The sequence below is a fragment of the Ambystoma mexicanum genome, chromosome 13 (assembly GCF_040938575.1).
Source record: "Ambystoma mexicanum isolate Mex_15411 chromosome 13, UKY_AmexF1_1, whole genome shotgun sequence".
Taxonomy (NCBI): Eukaryota; Metazoa; Chordata; class Amphibia; order Caudata; family Ambystomatidae; genus Ambystoma; species Ambystoma mexicanum.
This window is the reverse complement of record NC_090938.1, coordinates 373,709,070-373,730,241: the sequence shown is the minus strand read 5'-3', so window position 1 is coordinate 373,730,241 and position 21,172 is coordinate 373,709,070. Positions and strand designations below refer to the sequence as shown.

Sequence of the window (21,172 nt, the reverse complement as noted above, 5' to 3'; positions counted from 1 at the left end):
GGCAAACCAACGGTCCAGGAGTTGCAGCAGGAGTCTTCTTCAAGTTATTCTTCGGTTCCTTTGTCCAGTGGTTGACTCTGTCTTCCAAGCCAAAAGACTCGCCTTTTATTCAGTTTTCTCCCATTCATTCCAGCCTAGTTGTCAGTCACCCAGCAGAGTGGCTTGTCCTTGCCCGACAATCAGCCGGCCAATCACCACAGAGTGCATTTGGGTCTCCTAGCAGACTAAGCACAGGGAGTTTCGGGCACCTCCCTCACTTCCTGCCTACCCCAGAAACCCTGGAACCAGAGGCGGGCTTAACTTGTGAATCCCGCCAAAGGCAAAATGAATAAAGAAACCAAACCTGGTTTGGCGCGCAGAGTAAATCACAAGAAGGACCTTTCCACAAAGAAATGGTGGAAAAAGACGACCAGAGCCTTTTTGACAAAAATGGCACCATTGGGTGCTTTACCGCAGCAGCGAACGCAGCCCACAGTAAATGCACACCATGGTAGTAAAAACAAAACCACTGCCACAAGCCATTCAGTGAGAAAAGGGTAACATAAAAATGTTACATGAGAAGCTAGACAAAGGGGATACTAGATAACCCCTCCAGCACTCTATTCTAATAGTGTGTGCTGGGTCTAGAAAGTTAAAATGGTAAGTAAAGTCAATTTCACTTTACTGCTCTGGGAAACAGTAGTTTATCCCAGAGAAGGTATTTAAACCTTTGGGAAATCTGAAAGACTTCCCTGCGTCACTGCACTGAAGGTGCTGTGTGATAATGTAAAATATGATGCCTATGGAGTTTGTCAGACTCCACAACCAAAAGAAACAGTGTTCAAAATCACATTCAAATATATGAGAGAGTGGGAAAAAGGGTCCCACTCTCTTCAGGTTAAATAAATCAAGTCCTCAAAATCCAGCAAAGTTGCTGGGGGTCTCGAAGGTGGAGGGAACTAGCACATTTCTGCGAATTCTCCCTAACACACATCATCCACGCAGCAACAGATACCTCTTTGGACTGATGTGTATTGAGGCCAGACAGCCCAAAACCCAGTCCTATTCAGTTGAGTCACAAAGCGGCTCATGTCTGAGAGTCCAACCCCGAAAATACATGCCCTTACATAGAACTGATCTTAGAGGGCAGTAAGATTGCCAAAAAGCACGATGACAAAAGGACAGGGTTTAAATCACAAGTGGAAGCCACTAAATATATGGAATATGAAATGGCATTATGCATTAACGACTAAACACAAAGTACACTGCCACAAGCCTGTCCTAGGCACATAATCAAGGCGGGAAAACATTGCCAGAAGAAAAGGGCAAAGGGGATACAAAGTACCCTTGCCGCTCACCACTGTAAGGTGGTGTGTTCTACAAAAATAAAAAATGCATTACTTGAGTAAACAGTCATACTGCACTGGTAGCCTTAAAGGTTAATCTGTGCCCCCAAAATAAAAGTGCTGAGCAGGTAAGTGAAGCTAAAAAGGCTTCACTTACTTTAAACGTCCAGCAGGGGTGTATGACATGGGCAAATATGCTGAGGGATACATTAAAATCTATCGTTGGCAAATGAAAAAAGAACATTTCCTACAACTCACCAAACCAATCATAAGTCAATCATCCATTTCAATGGGGATGCACCCGTGTCCTTGATCACCCCAATAGATGATACCATAGTCAGGCAGGGGATATTATTCGCCCCCCCCCTAACCTCCACTCCCCTCTTGATTGCACTAATGTGCAAGCATTGAAACATGGAAGGAATATCAGTGATTAAGGATTGCTTTGAGTATTTGCTTAAAAGGCTATTGCATACGCTTGTTGTGAAGTTGATGAGTTTTGTGAGGGAGGAAGGGATGAGGAAAAGTAACATGATGGCAAACGCACACAGTTAACAATGAAGTGGGCTGGAGAGTAGAACAAACATTCAGGTGACTAGAAGCCAACACCAGAAATAATTTCCAATATTCCACGTTACCAGACAATATCACAAAATTGCACAGAGCAGAGCACCCAATAAGTCTTGCTACCAAGGCTATGGTTAAAGATGAGGGAGTCGAATGATGCAGTTAGATCACCTTTCCCCACCCAATTCTGCTCAGTAGTCGTCCCCCGAGACCAAGGTTGAGGAATTGCTCCGGTTTGGACAAGGACATCACTGATTTGCTTACTATTGGTATGTCCCTTTCTTCCATCTCTTTCCAAGCCTTCCACACCACCCCATACATGCACACTTCAACCATGTCTCACCTCAGCCATCCTCTTCTTGATCCCCTTCTTCTTGCGGAAGAGGTTGTGACCCTTCGAGAGCCCCCCATTTGCCAACATGCGCTGCTTCTGGAACGTCATCTTCAGTCCCTCGTCCTAGAGGAAAATGAGATAGGTAGGCCCAAAAATACTCCACAATCAATTAGCAAACGCATTAGTAGCATAAAGGCAGCGCTAGAGACCATGTAGGGTCTTCAGTGTAGAGAAAGTGTTGGGGGAGAATTCTATATTTGGGGGTTCTGCTGTCTGACTCTGGGAAATGTTAACTTTTTTGCAGTTGTTCCTGTTTGGTTTTTAAAATCTGATCTCTTTTGGTGGTTAGGTGGACTTCTAATTAATCCCATCTGCCACTGCAACCCTTTTAGTCTAGGATTTTTGCTAGGGCAGAATGACCTTTTGGAGGTTTTGCTGCCCTAATTTTTATTTCCCAAACTTTTTGCTGCCCCCCGCCCTCACTCTCTTCCTCCATCAGCCCCCATTTTTTGTTTTTAGGGTCAGAGGAACATCTGCAGGCAGTCTCCTGAAACCCCTCTTGAATATCTGAGTGGCCATATGGATGTTGGACAGGGATGCCTTTTAAGCAACCCATTTTAGCCCTTAGGTGGTTTTATCACTCTGCATTGGTTTTAGGCAGTAGGCCGGTGGCAGCTATAACTTAGTGCTGGCTTCACTATGGGTGCAAGCTGATTTACTGCATTAGTATCCCAATACACAGGCAGGCATAAAATGGCCTTTGTGGACATATGGGGTCACGCTGCCCCCAGCCCTGAACCCTCTACTGTGTTTGACTGATTTATACCAATCCCCAGACCTAGACAGGTGACTTGTACATCCTGAGTCAGTGGACCCAATTGTTTGGTCGGTTTTGGTGCCAACATGATTGGCTGCCATAACCTTTGTGTAGGTGCCCTGCTGTGTGTTTGGAAGGTTGGCTTAGGGGAGACGTGACCCTTGCTCAGTCCTGCTGGATGTTTTATTGAACTGCAGGTTTATTTACCTGCAGGAGTAGTGTCGCAACAAAGAACATTCTGCAATTCTGAGACCAGTTTGCCCTTACTGAAAGGGCTTGTGTCCCTATGAGTATATGATTTGGATTTTTGGCTGATGGACGTCCTTACAAGGATGTCGTCCTCTTCCTCATAATCCCAATTGTTGGGCTGTGCTGGGACTTCCGTGTTGGGACCATCTCTGGGGCTTTTAACCACTGATTTCCTATTTTACACTGCCTTCCTGTTTTAAAGCCTTGGTTGTCGTCTTGGTGTAGGAAGCAACCTTCATCAAAGTGGCTTTTTGGGCACAAATACCATGCCTCTTCCTGTTTGGGCTGTCCTGGTTCGCCTCCACCATGGTCTTCATCATGGGACCATTTTCTGCCGATTGGCTGGCCCTCTTTTTCCAATCAAGCTGCCAAAACCTGCCTGGTCGGATTCTTTCATACTCCTGGAGCCACCATCACCATTTTTACTCTTGGCTGGTGGGTCCAAATACAGGGAATGCTGATTGTTGGTCATTTGGGTCATCGCTGGTCAAGATTCAAGTCCCTGGATGACCGGGTCCTGTACACTGCCCTGCTCAAGAAGTCTTGATAATTAATGGGTTGTGCAATGAATCAAGGAACTCTTCACTTCTCCCCAAGGGGGAGCATCTTCCTGTGAGGCTAGGGAGATGAGCCCACTCCGCAATACGCTCTCTAGGAGTAGAGGCAAGTGGGACCTCACTGCGAGAGACTCCCCCTTTGGGGACAAGGACTCCTGTTCCCATTAAAAACTCCCTCAGGATGTACATATTATGCCTACGTAGGAAGCTTCAGAACACCAGATTCCATAAAGTACCAAGACTGAGACGAAGAAGCTACAATAATATATCCTGGGAAATCCACACAATGGGACGAGGAAGTCATAATTTCAGAAACTATAGATCACCCACACTGAGACAAGGAGAATCATAACTGATATTATCCAAATTAAAATCCAAGAGCCAATCCCCGAAGAGGTGGATGAACATAACTCCATTGGGAGAGGAGTGAGAGGTAGACGGAGAGAGAACATAAGTCAGCTGGGAAAAGTCGGGAGCTGCGTGATGTGGAAGATGAAGAAAGAAACAGAAAGAGAGAGAAACCCTCGAACACCAGCTGAGGAGTTCCTCAAGCCAGAACCAGCAAGTTTCTAACCTGCACTTCTTCGAAAGCATTACGCCGAAGCAAGGGCAAGTACAGAGCTTGAGAAACACCAAGGGACTGAGCCCGTCTGAAGGTGGTGGCGTGACCAGGGATAGGAATCCTCAGCGGAACAAGTGCCCAGTGAACATTGCCGATACCTCCGACAACTAGAACCCATAGTTGGTATGGTTGAACGACTGTTCCCATGAAGAAACCACGAGGAGAGAGATGCTGAAGCAGGAGACACGCTTGCAATCTGTGAATCGAATGAGTGTCTACAACGAAGGAGGCTCCCACTGAGATTCTCCTACCATCAGGAAGGTAACGGGAAGGAGAAATTACTTGCCGTAATCATCTTTCTATGTATTCTTCTACCGCAGATTTTTCATCTTGATAGATATCCATCATCCAGCTCTGCTGTTTGGAAACTTTTCGACAGGGGGCGTAGTGGACCTCGAGTCAGCCGTTGATCCGTCTTGGCTGGCTCTTTATCATCGGCTCTGAAAGTCTCAGTCTTATATATATGAGATACATTACTCACCGTAATCTTATTTCTGATGCTTTATCCGCTTAGATTCACATGCTGTGCATAGGCCAACATCTAGCTGAAGCTGCAGAGTATTACCGTTTGTTTTTCGAAACTCGAAAATGGGCGTCGACACAGGGCGTGCCAGTAATACTATCCCTAGTGTGACGTCCACTGTACCCATGATCCCTCACGCGTCTAGGACCCTCAGATTGTATTTTTTCTGACATGAGGTAGCATGAGGAGTAGCGCGAGTACAGATAATCCAAGCAGATAGATAAGACTACAAGCATCCATGCGCCTTCTCTCAGAGGGGAGGAAGGGTGGGTTACATGTGAATCTAAGCAGATACAAGCATCAGAAATATGATTACGGTGAGTAATGTATCTCTTCTGAGACTTGTTGAATCTGCTTAGATCACATGCTGTCCATAGATTAACGAGCAGTGTTAGAAGAAGGAGGTGGGATGTGAGAAGGGTCATGAGCAAATAAATGTCTTAAAACCGCTTGTCCCACTTGAGTATCTGTCTTGGAATGGGGGTCAATGCAGTAGTGCTGAGTAAAAGTGTGAATAGAGCTCCAAGTAGCTGCTTTGCAAATGGTGTCAAGGGGTACATTTGCAATGAAAGCCAGAGTGGCCCCAATGCCTCTAGTAGAGTGGGCTCTTGGCATGAAAGGCAGAGTTTTTTCAGAAAGAGTAACACAACTGGATACAGTTAACAATCCACTTAGAGATGGCACCTTTAGAGATGCGATCTCCCTCTCTGCCTGTAGCTATGGAAACAAATAGCTGATCTGTTTTCCTTAGTGGTCTGGTCTTGTTTACATAGTAGATGACCACCCTACGCACATCTAGGGTGTGTAGTTTCACCTCATCCGAGCTTTGTGGGTCTTGGAAGAAAGCCGGATGCTCGATGGACTGGTTCACGTGGAATTTAGAAAAACTTAGGTGAGAACCTAGGGTGTGTACGTAAAATCAGTTATCTTTATGAACTGTAAAGAATGGATCCTGCACTGACAGACCCTGAATTTTTTTTTACCCTTCTTATAGACGTTATTGCTACTAAGAAGGCCGTCTTATAAGTCAGGTGTTTGAGACTGCTTTTATGCATGGATTCAAATGGGGGGCCCATGAGTTTAGATAGCAGCACGTTAAGGTCCCATCCTGGTGGTGGGTTTGAAATAGGAGGGTGAAGTCTCTTCACTCCTTCCATGAAAGCTTTAACCACTGGTATCTTCCACCACAACACCTTGTTATGGGATGAGGTGTATGCTGACAGCGCTGCCAGGTGTACCTTCAGTGAGTTAAATACCAGTCCTGCATCCAGCAGGTGGAGCATGTATGTGATAATTGAGGAAGGAGTGCAATCAACTGGGTTGACTTGCTTATTCTGGCACCAGATAACGAATTGTTTCCATTTGTCAAAGTAACAGTGCCTCGTGTTTGGCTTCCTAGATTCCTTTAGGATGTCCATGCACCTCCGAGATAATTTGAGATGTCCGAACTCTATCACCTCGGGAGCCATGCTGCTAGGTTCATTGAGTTGGGTTGAGGATGCACTGTTTGACCTTGGTGCTGGTACAGTAGGTTGTACCAGCCAGGGAGTTTGATGGGTTCGCACACCGCTAGTCTGCGTAGGTGTGGGAACCACGGTTGTCTCGCCCACATGGGAGCAACTAGGACGAGCGTCATTGAGACTGTTCATCTTGTTGACCACCTTCCTGATGAGGTGTTGGTGGAAAAGCGTACGCAAACATCCCTGACCAGTTCATCCACAGGGCGTTCCCCTGGGAGTCTGGCTGGGGGAACCTGGATGCAAATCCTGGGCACTTTGTTTTCGCTTGTGGCAAATAGGTCTATAGTGGGGAAACCCCACTGAGAGAAGAGATCTCCTACGATTTCTCTGTGTAGACACCATTCGTGTTCCTCTGGGAGGGGATCTCTGCTCAAAGCATCCGCCAGAGAATTGAGATCCCCTGGAACATGTTGAGATGACAGGAAGATATTCCGTCTGAGTGCCCATATCCAAATTTTCTGGCCAAGCTTCGACAGATTTGGCGAACGAGTCCCTCCCTGCTTGTTTAGGTAAAACATGGCTGTAGTGCTGTCCGTCCGGATCTGTACAGACAGATTCAGCAGGTAGGGCTCGAATGCTTGAAGCGCTCTGCATACTGCCAGAAGCTCTAGCAGGTTGATGTGATTCTTAGCCACTGAGTGAGACCAGAGACCCTGAGCTGTGTGGTGGAGGTGGTGAGCTCCCCACCCTGTCAGGCATGCATCGGTTGTGACTACCGCCTGTATCTCGGGATCGTAAAAGGGTTTCCCCTTGGACAGATTTTCTCTTGTCCACCAGTGAAGGCTTTGTACCAGTGTTGACAAAACGACCACTAGATCGTACTACTGACCACTTGCCTGAGACCACTGTTTCGCCAACCATTCCTGCATGGGACACATGCGCAGGCGCGGTGGGGGACCAGGTAAATGCATGACACCATCATGCCTAGCAAACGCATTGCTTTGCGTACCGTTATCTGGCGACCAGCCTGATATTGCGGAATTTGCAGCAGTATATTCCGAATTCTTTCCTCTGATGGAAAGGTCAACCCTTCTTGCGCGTCTAAGATAGCTCCTAGGCTGTTTGGAGGTGCTTGGCACCAGACTTGACGACTTCTTGTTTATTGAGAAGCCCAATTCAAAGAGGAGGTCGATCGTCCTTTGAATGTTTGTTCTGCAAATTACTGGGGTCTCCCCCGTGATGAGCCAGTCGTCCAGGTAAGGGTACACCGGGATTGCCTCCCTGCGTACGTGTGCTGCCGCCACCGCCAGTACGTTGGTGAATACCCTTGGAGCCGAGGCTACCTCGAAGGGCAGTACCTTGAACTGGTAGTGCAGACTGTCCACCTTGAAGCGCAAGTACTTTCTGTGCGCCGGGAACATGGAAATATGAAAATAGGCATCTTTCATGTCCAATGTTGCCATGTAATCCCCTTTTTTAGGAGGGGGGATTACCTCCTGGAGAGTAGTCATGCAGAACTTTTGGGGCTTGACATACTTGTTTGCAGGCTGTAAATCCAATACTGGGCGCATTGTCAAATCGTTTTTTGGCACAAGAAGTAAGTTGAATAAATACCCTTGTTTACCTGGTGTCCCGGGACGAGTTCTATTGCGTCCTTTGCTAGAAGATTGACGATCTCCTCGAGGAGGATCTTCTGGTGGTCCAAAGAATGTATTCTTTGTCGTGGAGGGTGGTTTTGGGGACGCCTTAACAGTTCTATGCAGTATCCTGCGGACACTGTGGACAGCACCCATCTGTCTGAAGTGATCCCGTCCCAAGCTTGGGTGAAGTTGGAAATGCGTCCCCCTATTGGGGATGTGTGAGAAGGGACCCTGAAGGGAACATCACTGTTTTGCTGGAGGCGTGCTGCCGCCGCCTCTACTGGGCTTGCCTCTACCCTTACCACGCCCTCTCTTATTACCCCTGCCATAACCCTGGGTAGACTGCTGGCTGTTTTTGTTCCATTGTGTACCCTGCCCCTGGGAATAGTTAGACCCTCTCTGGGAATTTTGTCCGCGTGGGCGAAGGAAATTGCCATTCCCTCTCTGGTTAGGGGGTTTATTGGTTAGTTGGCCTAGGGATTTGAGTGTCTCATACTCGTCCTTGGCATTTTTCAGCACATCCTCGACCGCCTTACCAAACAATAGATCCGGCTCCACCGGTTTGTCTATCAATGAAGCCAGGGTTTCGGCTTTGAACCCAGACTGTTGCAACCAAGCATGCCTTTTGATAACAGTACCTTCTGCTATCAATCTGCCGGCGTTATCAGCGGCATCAAAGGTTGCTTTTAATATACAACCGGACACGGCTCTTCCTTCCGCCGAAACTCGTGCCAATTGGCTTTTTAAGGGTTCTGGGGCAGAATCTATGAGTGCCGCACTTCTTCCCACTGGTGGCAGTTGTAACTCGCCAGCAGGGTGGTGGAGTTGGCAATCCTTGCCTGGTAGGCGGAAGTGGAGGCTACTTTCCTGCCCAAGCCATAAATAATCTTGCTCTCCTTGTCGGGAGGAGCTTCCGACGATAAGGGTGTTCCCGCCCTCTTACGGGTGTTAGTAACTACCAGGGACTCTGGTTTCAGATGCCGTCTTATGTACAGTGGGTCTGTTTGGGCTGCCCTGAAAAGCTTCTCAACTCTGGGGTTTACCGCCCTAGTGAGATAGGGATTAACAAGGGAAGGGTCTATCCTACTTTGTATAGACTTAAGGATAAGGATGGCCTGGGCAACAGGCCTCCTTTCTCCCACTAACTCCTCTGCAAAATCCCTCTCTTCCTGAGCACCCTGGGTGTCAATGTGCAAGTGTTCTGCTGCTATGGACAGCACTTCATTCAAAAGAGGCTAGTAATCGACAGGGGAGTCAGTAAACGGGGGTTCTTTATCTACCGGGGAATCTAGCCTGTAGGTTTCTGGGTTGTCCTCCTCCTCTTGGTACTCGTCATCCCCATAGTAGCCTGTCCCAGTTTGTTCTTCCAACATGCCCAAATCTGGATCCTCATAAAGGGATGGATCTCCCCGATATCGAGAATAGGGCTGTATACTGAAGGGGTCTGAAGTAGGAGCTTCAATCCAGGACTTCTTACTTGGTGGTATAGGATCCTTAGAGCCTGAGGGAGTTGACCCGTTTTTTGGTATAGAAATCTGCCAATGATGACATCCTTGACATGACTGTCTATGTCATCAGTAGACACTCTCTTGAGCTGAGAATGCTTCTTTCTTGAAGGCCTTTCCCGGTCTTAACTAGACTAGACCTACTGGTTTGAACAGGGGTCTTTGGGATAACAGAAAACCGAGAATTATCCATCTGTTTATGTGGGGTAGAAAGTTTTTGAGGTGTGGAAGTAGGCTGAGACTGCTTCCTCTGTTTTTCCCCTTCCCCGTGTGTGGAAGAGTGTTTACCCTGTTTTTTCGCCCCTCCGGAGTCTTTCGACGCCTGGTGCCGAGGTTCGGGGGTAGTGTCCCTATCTCTGGATAGTGGAGGTTGGGACTCAGGAGCAGCCGTTGCGCGGCCTGTTGACGCCGACTCCTGGAGTGCAGACTGGGGATAGAGGTTGGTTTCGTTTTTCTGACGATCGAAACTCCGTTACCTTGGGGAGCGAGGCACTTCTGGCAACAGTGGATGGTTGCCTGGAGTCATGCGGCGATCTAGATCTAGAACGCCCAGAGGACACCGATTCGGACCGTTCTGTATGTGCCTCTTTGCGAGTACTCGGCGTGCGCGTTGGATCTCGGTTGGACTTCATGTGTTTTGTGGATAGCGCTTTTGTCGCTGGGGGGGGGTCTTCCCCATAGCCGCCCTGCCGGTCGACCGTCCGAGGTCGGGGACTTGCGCTTGGCTGTCAATTGGCGCCACGTTGCCCTCGCCGTCCGAAAGCACGGCATCGCTGCCATCGCTGAAGGCGCCCTCCGCTGCCATGGCCTCTTGACGCCCGGCCTGGTGGGCCCAACGCTTGATCGAACGGTCCTTGAGTGTTTTCGGTTTGAACCTACTAAACGCTCTGCAGTTAGCCTCAGGGTGGTCCCTCGGTAAGCAGAGATTGCACGTAGCGCGCCTGTGAACCCAAGGGTACTTGCGGTTGCACTTGGGGCAAAATTGGAAAGGGGTACCCTCCATACAGACCTTGTGGCAGCGGGCTAATAAGTGTAGGAATATATAAGAATGTACCTATATACCAAAAGAGTGTAGAGTATGTCCACCCCCCACTCTCCCTACTTGCAGGGCCGAGGCCAGAGGCCTTCCAAGGCCCAAATCCGTCGTGCAGCTCTCGACGGTCGATTTTCTCCGTGCCGGTGTCGAGTGTGGATGTTAGGTGACTCGACGTTGGGGTGGAGAAAAGGGGAAATACCCACACTTTTGCTAAAATATTGTTATAAGGCCAGGGAACTCCGTGGAATGCTTCCGACCAGTATGGCGGAAAAAAACAATACGAGGGTCCTAGACGCGCGAGGGATCATGGGTACAGTGGACGTCACACTAGGGATAGTATTACTGGCATGCCCTATGTCTACGCCCATTTTCGAGTTTTCAAAAAAAAAAACGAATACTCCGCAGCTTCCACTAGATGTTGACCTATGCACAGCATGTGATATAAGCAGATTCAACAAGCCTCAGAAATTATATATATATATATATATATATATAGCAGGTCACTACACCCCATGCTTCAGTTCCTCAATTTTTCCCCGTCGCTTGACCGCTGCAGAAGGAAAAACCAGGAGGAGACAAATCAGACAGTAAACAACTTTTAACAAGGATCCATCCCAACATGATGATCCCACAGAAGTGAAAACACTTTTTTTTTTAAAAAATAAGACCGAAACGGTCATCCAATAGTCATCACCAGTTGTCTCCCCGTTTGGACAGAATCGACAAGCCACAGAACTTTGTGAGCAGGGATTGATGGGAGGGTCAATGAGGAATCTGCAGGAGAGGAATTCATAGAAGGATCATTACAGTGAATAACTTCTCCTTTAATGGATTGCTTTTCTCCCGCAGATTCCTCATCTTGATAAACTCCCCAAGCAGTTAAACTAACGGAGGAGGGCAGAAGTTTTAAACAAGTAGATTCTGAAGAACCGCCCTATCAAACCATGCATCAGTTCGGCGTGCAACATCCAAGCCATAGTGCTTGGCGAATGTATGCAAGGATGACCAAGTGGCTGCTCGGCATATATCCGTAACAGGAATCCATCTGTGAAGGGCTGTAGAAGCTGAAACCCCTCTGGTTGAGTGGGCTCTGATGCACACTGGAAGCTCCCTGCCTTCCGATTGGTAACACTCAGATAAGCATAAAATAATCCAACGTGACAGGTTTTGTTTAATGATGGCAAGCCCTTTTCTAGACAAGGATTGGGCCACAAACAGGTCTGACTTCCAAAACTCAGATGTGTGAGCAACATAGAAATTTCAAGGCGGTGGAACTGCTTTTCCTCTTTCGAGGGATGTGGAGGAGGGTAAGAGACAGGTAAATCAATAGACTGGGACAGATGGAACTCTGAAACCACCTTAGGATGGAATCCGGGCCCGACTCAGACTTTCTCATGAAAGAACTTCAGAAAAGGAGGATTGCAGCACAAGGCTTGCAGCTCGCCAACCCTCATGGCACATGTGATCGTGACTAAGAAGGCTTTCGTAAGGGAAAACATCTGCAAAGAACATGAGTGCATAGACTCAAATGGAGCCACCATCAAGTAGGTCAAAACCAGATTAAGATCCCAATCTAGGACAACAAACGGGGTTGGCAGAAACTTGTTGAGAAGGCGCTTCAGGAACCGGGCCATGACCAGAATAGTAAAGGAACCTTGGTCTGGGGACCTCTTGAACACAGACAGGGCCGCAAAATACCCTTTGACTGGTAACCTGAAGGCCTAAAGAGGCCAGTGACAGAAGGAACTCCATCACTGTGGAGGTGGTGGTGCAAGAGATAGGGTAAGTCTCGTGTTCCCTGCACCACGCCTCAAAACTTCTCCATCTGCACATGAACAGAGATGTCGTAGAAGGTCTGCGTGCAGTCAGCAACATCTCAAGTACCTCCTCTGAGAGGTCCCAGTCATCGTACCTAATCCTCAAGAGCCACGCATGTAGGCTGAGGGAATCTGGGGTTGGGTGGATCACTCGACAATCCGACTGGGTCAGGAGATCAGGACACCTAGGCAACTTGTGAGGTGGACAGATGGTCAGATCCAGGAGATCAAAGTACCACGTTCTCCTTGCCCAATCCAAGGCAAATCAAGATCATGTTCTCTTGGAATCTCTTCAACCTCATGAGAACCCAAGGAACAACAGGAATTGGGAGGGGGGCAGGCGTAGGGGAGAGGCGAATGTATGGATCCAGTCCACCAGAAACATACCCCAGTGCACAGTTTGCTGGGAATTCATTTGAGTAAAACTATTTGCAGTTCCTGTTGGACTCTGTGGCGAACAGATCCACTGCTGGGGTACCCCAGAGGGCTAAGACCTCCTCTAGGACTTCCTGGCACACTTACCCACGCTTGTGAGACTGTGCTCTGCTGCTCTGCCTGCTCAGAGCATCCACCAAGGTGTTCTCTGCCCCTACCAGATGAACTTCAGAGACCGAGATTTGGTTCTCTCGTAACCAGAACCACAGATTAATTGCCTCTGTGCACAGTGGCCAGGAGTGTACAATATCCTGCTTGTTGAGGTAGTGCATGGCCACTGTGTTGTCCGTCAGGACTAGGACATGCATCCCTCTGAGAGACGGGCCAAAAGCCCTCGGGCTAACCTGATGGCTCGCAATCCAGCCTGTTGATGTGCCGCCTGGCTTCTGATGGAGAGCAGAGGCCGCCCACCTGCAAATCCTCGCAGTGAGCTCCCCAACCCTGAACTGGAGCCGCTGAACTGGTGTCAAACGGGACTTCAAGTTGAGGGAGAAGTCCAGCCTGTGCAGTAGAAGGCAGGTGTCCTCTAGATGAGACCAAACCTGCCCCGCCAACTTCCCTCAGATCAGCCAGTCGTCCAGGTATGGGAATACGTGGACCCCGGATCTCCTGAGGTGAGCCGCAACTACCGCCATGAGCTTGGTGAAGACCCTTGGCGTGGAGGTCAACCCAAAGGGAAGCACTTTGAACTGATAGTGCTTGTCCCCTATGAGGAATCTTAAGAATTTCCCAGGCTTTTAAGCGTATCGGCACATGGAATTAAGCGTCCTGTAGGTTTGACACTAGCCAGTCCTAGGTTCGAGAGCGTGGTGACTCTTTCAATGTCACCATCCTGAATTTGTCTTTCCTCAGCAACTTGTTCAAGGTCCTGAAGTCCAGGATGGGACGGAGACCCACCTCCCTTCTTGGGCACCAGAAAATACTGGGAATACCAACCCAACCCTCTCTGATCAGGAGGTACCTCATCCACAGCAACCTTCGACAACAGAACTCTCAGTTCTTCCTGGAGCTCCTGTTCCAGTTGGACTGGGGGAGGTGGAGGTCTGTCCGAAGGCCTCTTTAGAAAAGGTAGACAATAACCCCACCGAATCAACAGCAGGACCCAGGCATCTTAAGTGATTTCCCTCCACTGGGGCCAATGCCTTGTCAACCGTCCACCAACCGGTGCTTTGTGGGTGGGCAAAATCAAAGCGGTTTAGAGGGTGTGGGTGACCCCACCGCTGTGGCTTGCTGGCCTCTAGAAGCCCCTTTTCCCGGACACAAGAAGCACATCTGCCCTTGCCTGGCTTGCAGAAGTTGAGCCTTCCTGCCATAGGGTACATAACGCCTATACCCTCTGCCCTTGGGAGGCGAAGCTGAAGGCAGGTGGGCCGGCTGAGCCGCTAGGCCCAATTATTTAGCAGCCAACTTGGAGTCCTTAAATTTCTCTATGGATTTGTCTGCTTTCTGACCGAAAAGAATGTCACCTTCAAAGGGCATGTCCAGCACCCTGTTCTGAACATTTGGAGAGAAGCAAGAATTTCTTTTAGATAGGCTCGGCGTCTCATTAATACCGCTGAACCCATTGATCTGCCGACGCAATCCGCTACATCCAAGCCTGTTTGCATCGACTACTTGGCTACCTCATTCCCATCCTCCACCAGCTGTAAAAATCCGTCCTGCATGACACCCTCTGGGATGTTTTCAGCAGCCTGTTCCACAGCCTTCCATAAGCCAAAGGAATACTTGGCAAATCCACAGGCTAGGTTAGTGGTTTTGATTGCCATGAATGTGTTCAATTTCTTTCCCTCTGTCCGTAGGCAGATTGGAAGTGGATGACGCAGGTCTGGTGGAAATACTGGCAGCATGTATAACCAACCCTTACAGGGAAGGGTGTGTGGCGAGGAAAAAAAGGCCTCCTCTTGCCAGCCTATACATCCCTGTAACATTGGCATTCACAGGGAAATACAAGGGCGCTGCCATAAGGAGGCTAAAGGGTCCGCAATAGCTCGGATGCATGGCCTGTTATGCTCAACTGTGGGACTTTCCTCCAAAACGTCAGTGAGCTCATAACCTTGAAGAGGTGTGGTGGAGGCTTTCAAACCAAGGGTGTCAACAACCCTTTGAACCAGATACCTGAACATAATAATAGCATGGGTATAGGGCTGGTTTTGTTGTAACTCAAGGTCTGGGAAAGTATTCAGACCACTGGCTTCTTGTAGAGCCTGAGCTAGAACTAGGGCCAATAAATAGGCCTGGTTGTCAAAAAGAAGAAAAAGAAAAAATCAATGCTGCCGGGTCCCATGTAGACGGGGTCAACTGGGTCATCGATTCAAATCAGGATTGCTTCGAGTCGAAGCTTTTGATGTCGAAGGTTCTTTCGGCGCTGAGGGATGCTCGGATAACCAATGGGCGCCGTGGGCCTTACGGTGCTCCGGTGACTTATGCCTGGTAGGCGTGACGCCCAAAGGTGTTTGACAGACTATGTCAACGGTATGGCTGGCTTGGGGTCAGGAGCACCGAATGCCGCATTTGCCGCCACAATATGCTGGTCGGGGGCTGGAGCCACACCTACAGCAGCTTATTGCCTAAACATAACACGCATGGAAGTTTTAAAGCTTTGCGACTTAAGGCCGAGGGCTTACTTCGATCTGACGATGAGCTGGACTTGCGCCGCTTCTTCTGCGAGGAGGAGGAATGGCTCCTGGAGTGGGACTGTTCCTTAGTCTTTTTGCAATGTCATTATTTCCCTCTATCGGGAGTGAGCTCCTCATTCTCAGCCTCCGAAGACTGGACCGCGCCAGAGATATGGTGAACAGTCAGCCCAAAGTCAGTTTCCCGGACCCTTCACGTAGGGACTTGGGTTGCATCTTTGCACACAACATGCAGGACTCCGTGTCATGGCCAACACCGAAGCACCACAGAAACACAGGGGGGGGGGGGGGGGTTTGGATACTGACATTCTGGCCTCACAATTGGGACATCGCTTTAATCCCGAGACCCTGTCAGATGACATTGAGTCGAGAATTTTGGAGAAATCATAACTAGGTACAAAGACCATTCAGAATTTGTGAAAAAGAATCAAGTTGTTCCTTTTTGTTATTCATGACATGTATTTGGTGTTCAGATGAAGTGATTTCAGTTGTTACAATGGCCACAGGCGGTTGATATTCAATGGAACTGGTGGCTTCATCCATGGATCGAAAGGCAACTAGATGGTTCAGGTCTATAATAGTGTCATCGTGTGAGATAAGGCCAATTTATTTGATGGCCGAGTTATGCCCTTTGATTTTAGTAGGTGCCATATTTTTTGACTTGGGTTGGGCAGCTGTTGAACATGTCAAGTTCACATAAGATGATTTAGCCAAAATGTGCCTTTTTTGTGCTCTTAAATAATATTTTTTTGCTTTTCTTGACATAAATTGGGTTGTTGATTGATCTTCGTTTTGGGGAGAGTTCTCCTCAGAAGCCTGTCTAGCTTCATCTACTGTCCCAGAGTTAGCATCTAGGATAACAGTTAGGGCTGTGGGGCAATCTGGAGTATCTGCTACCATTTCACTAGGCGTATTTTTTACATTTACTTCGCAATCCCCATTGAAAAGGTCCAAATTTGGCGACTGCCATGTCATCAGGTTGTAGCGCAGCACCTAGCATTAGAATACCCAGGCTATCAGTTGATTATAACTCGAAGTTTGGATCATAAACTAATAAATACATATGCTGTGGGTCAGTCATGAGTCGTCTCGAGGTTAAACTAAGGAGTTCCCGTATTATGCTCAAGGGACAGGCTAGAAACGGGGATTGCACCCGCAAGCACTATAGGCAGCAGGTCTCACGCGCCTCACGCCGCCCACCCGAACAGCCAAACAGCCACTTGGGTCCACTTGGTGCGCGCAGGTTTTTTTCTATGGCGCATAGCCCCTGAAATGGTGACCTCCCCCTGGGTCATAGTCCCTTAAACTAGAGTCCTCTCCCTGTGTTTTAGAAGACTTATGGTTCTTCGACATCTGACTCTTCAGTAGCGTGTCTGGGACGTGTTTTTCTAATGAGCTCACTCATCTTCGAGCTCGGTTTAGTTTCCGCAAAGGACTTTGACGAGTCCTTCGACAGTTTTTCGGTATATGAGTGTCAGAAACGGACTTGCCTGTCAGTTTCGGGGGCCTGTCGCGGGGCAAATGTGAGCACAATGGCCCAGGACAGGGAACTTTCGGACCGCCTCCTTGACGCCGTGTGTGGCTTTCCCATCGGCTTTCCCATTGGCGTGGAGGTCGACTTTCACCCATGAGAGATGTGTTTTGGTCGTGCTAGTGCCGCTGGGTGCCGTCCCCATAGCAGAACCACCGGCCTGCCTGTTGGGGTCAGGGGCTTGAACGCGGGTATCCAACGGATCCCGTTCGCCTCGGCATCACTGTAGACGTTGATGCTACCGTCGCTGGAGACTCCCTCAACGTGCATGGTGGCCTCAGCTGCATGGCGTGCTGGGCCCAGCGCTTTGTTTTGCGGTCCTTGAGTGTTTTGGGCTTGAACAGCTTGCACTGTCCCTCGTTGCGATCCCTTGGGAGACAGATTGCACAACCGGTGCAAGTCTTTCCAAGGGAATTTACGATTACAGGATGGGAAAAACATAAAAGCTGTATTCTCCATGGTGTATGGGGAAGGCAGCTTGGCGAAATAAGTTGGTGGAGAAGGGAATATGCATTCTCTTAGAGACTCTAAAGAATGAACCACCTCCCCACTCTACCTACTGTGAGGGCTGAGGCCCGTTGAGGCCTTTTAAGGCCGTATGAAAGGTTTGTCGAGACGACTTGATGCAGACGTTGACAAAGTAGTTTGTCCACAATGCCGTAGCCGGAGATCTTGTGGCAGAATGGCTAACAAAGGACAGAAAGAACATGCTATATTTTATTTTTTTCGAATAAAAGGCAATAGCCAGAAGGAACTCTGCAATATTGCGACCGACTACGATGGTGGAAAAAAACTATCTGAGGGACCTTGACGCGTAAAGCACCATGTGTACAGTAGACGTCACACTAGGGATGTATCACTGGCACGCCCTGTCGACGTCCATTTTCAAGTTTCAAAAACTGTAATACTCTGCAGCTTCCACTAGATGTCGGCCTATGAATAGCATGTGATCTAAGCAGATTCCACAAGCCTCAGAACACAGATTACACTTAGACAGGATGTATAAAAATACAATCATCATTTATTGGCCAAAACACACTATAGAAAAATGACTAATGGCAAGTAGAGGCATCACACAAAATTAGCAAAATAGATTACATATATACATTCACTTATCAGAAGGCATAATATACATCAAAAACTCCTGCAAAGGAAAGGTAAGGGTATTATGCACTCAAGATCCACAGATAATGATCCCCAACTAAAAATGTCCCACCCTAAGTTGTCTGGGGCTTTTCCCCCAATAGTTCAGGTAAAGTTACACATGTTCTTTCAGGTGGGAAAAAATGCAGGTAGGGTCTCTGGGGTCCAGTGAAGGGTTGTAATTGTCAAAGTACAAGTTAAACTCGCTAATAGAAGTTGCCTCAACTTTCAGAAGTCTCACGCAAGCAAGCAATGGCAAAGCCAATAGTGTTAGAATAAAGTTTGTTATAAGCCCATTGACTTATAATGGGAGTTTAGGGGTAGGTAAGAGTCACTGTAACTTACTCCCCGTACTTTGATACTTCCCCAGAGTTGGCAGGACAAAGGAAGAGGGTCCGAGGTGTCTTTCAATGTTGCAAGGACTCTCGGAAATAAGAATGCAGCAAAAATTGATGGAGGACCCCTCTTAGGACTCGACTCGGGTCAGGTAGGCGATTTCGGACGGCGGTCACTGTTGGGTAAGAATTGGTGCAGTCACACTGTGTGAGACTACACAAGACTTATCTGCTTGGTATTAGGTAACCCGCCTTTTGGTATAGGTCTGTACTACACAAGTTGGTAGTGTGACTGAGCAGCCAGGCCTATCTCAAGAGGTGTAAATGTGAACTGTACAAATGAAATCCGTCAATACAAGTAACCAAGTAACACATACTCAAGGTTTCAGGTCTAAATAATGATTTATTTAACATCAGTTTAGAATAAGCATTCTTTAAAGAGGCAATTCTTTTTAACAGTTCAAGTGACTCTGGGCAATACGTTTCAGAATCAGTGAAGCTGGTGAATACTCTTTGGATAAGCACAATACACTACTCATACACCCTGAAGTGACTTCAATTACAAGGATAGTATTTGCATTTATATGGCACACCAATATACTTTTTAGACTGAGTTACAGAAAGGAAGAGTTAAGGAAAATAAAAAGGTTAGAACCGTTTCTTTAAAAAGTGAGGACAACGAAATCCTCCAATGTAGTCTAGACACGCCTTTCCCAGCAGTAACAATTTTATTATTTTTTTTTAACAAGCTACAACCTATGAGGGACAAACAATGCCAAAGTTAATGAATTTAGAAGCGTGCCTTTAGGGAGCCAGGACAGCTAAAGCCATTCGGACAAAGTCTAGAGTCTGATGGACTTCTTGGATAAAAGTCTTTCACAAAGTCAGATTGTTCAAAAGGAAATCACTGAAGACACACACGCTGTTATGCCTGTGCGAAGGGGAGTTGAAAGTTAAGCAAGTGCAAATCTCAATTGAGACAGCACGATTTTAGGCAAGAAGGTAAGTATCCCAAGCCCAACCAGTACCTCTGGTTGGAAGAAGTGGTCCAGCTGGATGTCGCTTTGCTACAGCTATACAGACCCTGGTTCCTGAGCATCAGTCGTGGGGAGAAGAGGGAGGACGTCTGGAGGGCTCCTGCCGCAGTACTTGGGATGACTGTTGGCAGCTACGGCTCTCTTAAATTCAGCGGCACATTGCGGTTTCAGCACTTCGCAAACAGCACTGATGCAGAACGGTTACCTCTGGTTGGAGTTTCCTTGCTCCCTCGGTCCTGCACTCTGGTGATGGGACTCTGGATCGGGATTTCCTGCTTCTGGAGGGTCCTTAGGAGGATCCTGGAGCTTTTGGCTGGATTTGTTCCGCAGCAGACGCGAAACTCGGTTGTGGACACTTGACCCCTTGCATTGGGCTTCTGTAGCAACTGAGAGGCACAGCAAGTCAGGGATTGCACCAACGTAGAGTTCGTCTCTGGGTTAGTTGGTTCCACTAACCCAAGGGGAGAAGTCGTTCTGTCCGGCGCTTCTCTGTCGAGGAGAAAAAGGAGGTCAGCACAGCAGCAGGGCTTCACCGGGCAATTCAAGGTCAAAGAAGTTGCAGCAAGCTTCTCGTCAGTTTCTTCGTCGGATGTTTCTTGCAGTGGTCGACTCAGCCTGTAGTCCCCAGAGTCTCCCCTTTTAAGCAAGTTTTCCCATTCATACACAGCCTAGGCTGTCAATCACACAGCAGGATGGCTGTCCTGAAAGTACAGCCATCCGCCCAATCAGGACTGGTTTCGTTCAGGTACTCCTAGAGACAAAGGACTGGGGGGTTCCAGTAGCCTCTCTCACATCATGTCCTTCCAGACACACAGGCGTCAGGGACGGGCTTCAGGGATGAAGCCTGGCAAAGGCAAACACACAAAGGGCTCACCTCTGTCTCGATGTACAGAGTAAAAACACAGACCTCACAAACAGAAAATGGCGAAAAAAAGAAGACGAGGCAATTTTGACAAAATGGTCACCCATGGGTGCTGTACTGCAGCTGAGAGTTCAGCCTGCGATAGAAAAGCACAATGGTAGGCGTTAGGGAGAATTCTCATAAATGGGCCAATTCCCTTCTACCTTAGAGACCCCCAGCACTTTTGCTGGACTTTTAATTTCTAACCTGGAGAGAGCAAGGCCTTTTTCCCACTCATGTATTTTTTCATTGTTTCGAACACTTTATTTTGACATTGGAGTCTGATAAACTCCATAGACATCTTTTTACACTGTCACAGCACCTTCAGTGCTGCGACACAGGGAAGTCTTCCGGAATTCCCAAAGGTTTAAATACCTTCTCTTGGTCAAACTACGGTTTCCAAGAACAGTGAAGGAACAAGTTACTTACCTGTAACTGTTGTTCTCCAGCATGGGTCCACATGCTCATGAATATTCCACGTCGTCAGGCTGGAAATCCTCGGTAAAGAAAAAATCTTTCACTTCTGAACTGTCTTTCTCCTAACAACCAATCACTGGTCTCTGGGTCATACTGCCCCCAGCCAATGACTGCCCTCTACCTAAGCCCCTCCTCTGGCAGCCATCTTCAAATTTGGTAGCACGTAAAGTGGCAGTAGGACCAAGAGAAGAGCCGCAGAGGGGCAGGAGGGAGGGTTTGCATGTGGTT

The 21,172-nt window shown here is 48.1% G+C and overlaps 1 protein-coding gene across 8 annotated transcripts in view; it reads right to left on the bottom strand.

Moving 5' to 3' along the window:
- Positions 1–21,172, bottom strand: part of CHD8 (chromodomain helicase DNA binding protein 8) — a 1,687,145-nt gene that overhangs the window by 288,619 nt on the left and 1,377,354 nt on the right. For 7 of the 8 annotated variants that reach the window (XM_069633907.1, XM_069633911.1, XM_069633909.1 and 4 more), the window contains one exon: positions 2,236–2,349. The exons of the other annotated variant lie outside the window; for it this stretch is intronic. In XM_069633907.1, the coding sequence (XP_069490008.1) occupies positions 2,236–2,349 (114 nt within the window). The remainder of the gene's footprint in view (positions 1–2,235; positions 2,350–21,172) is intronic. 8 annotated transcript variants of the gene reach the window in all.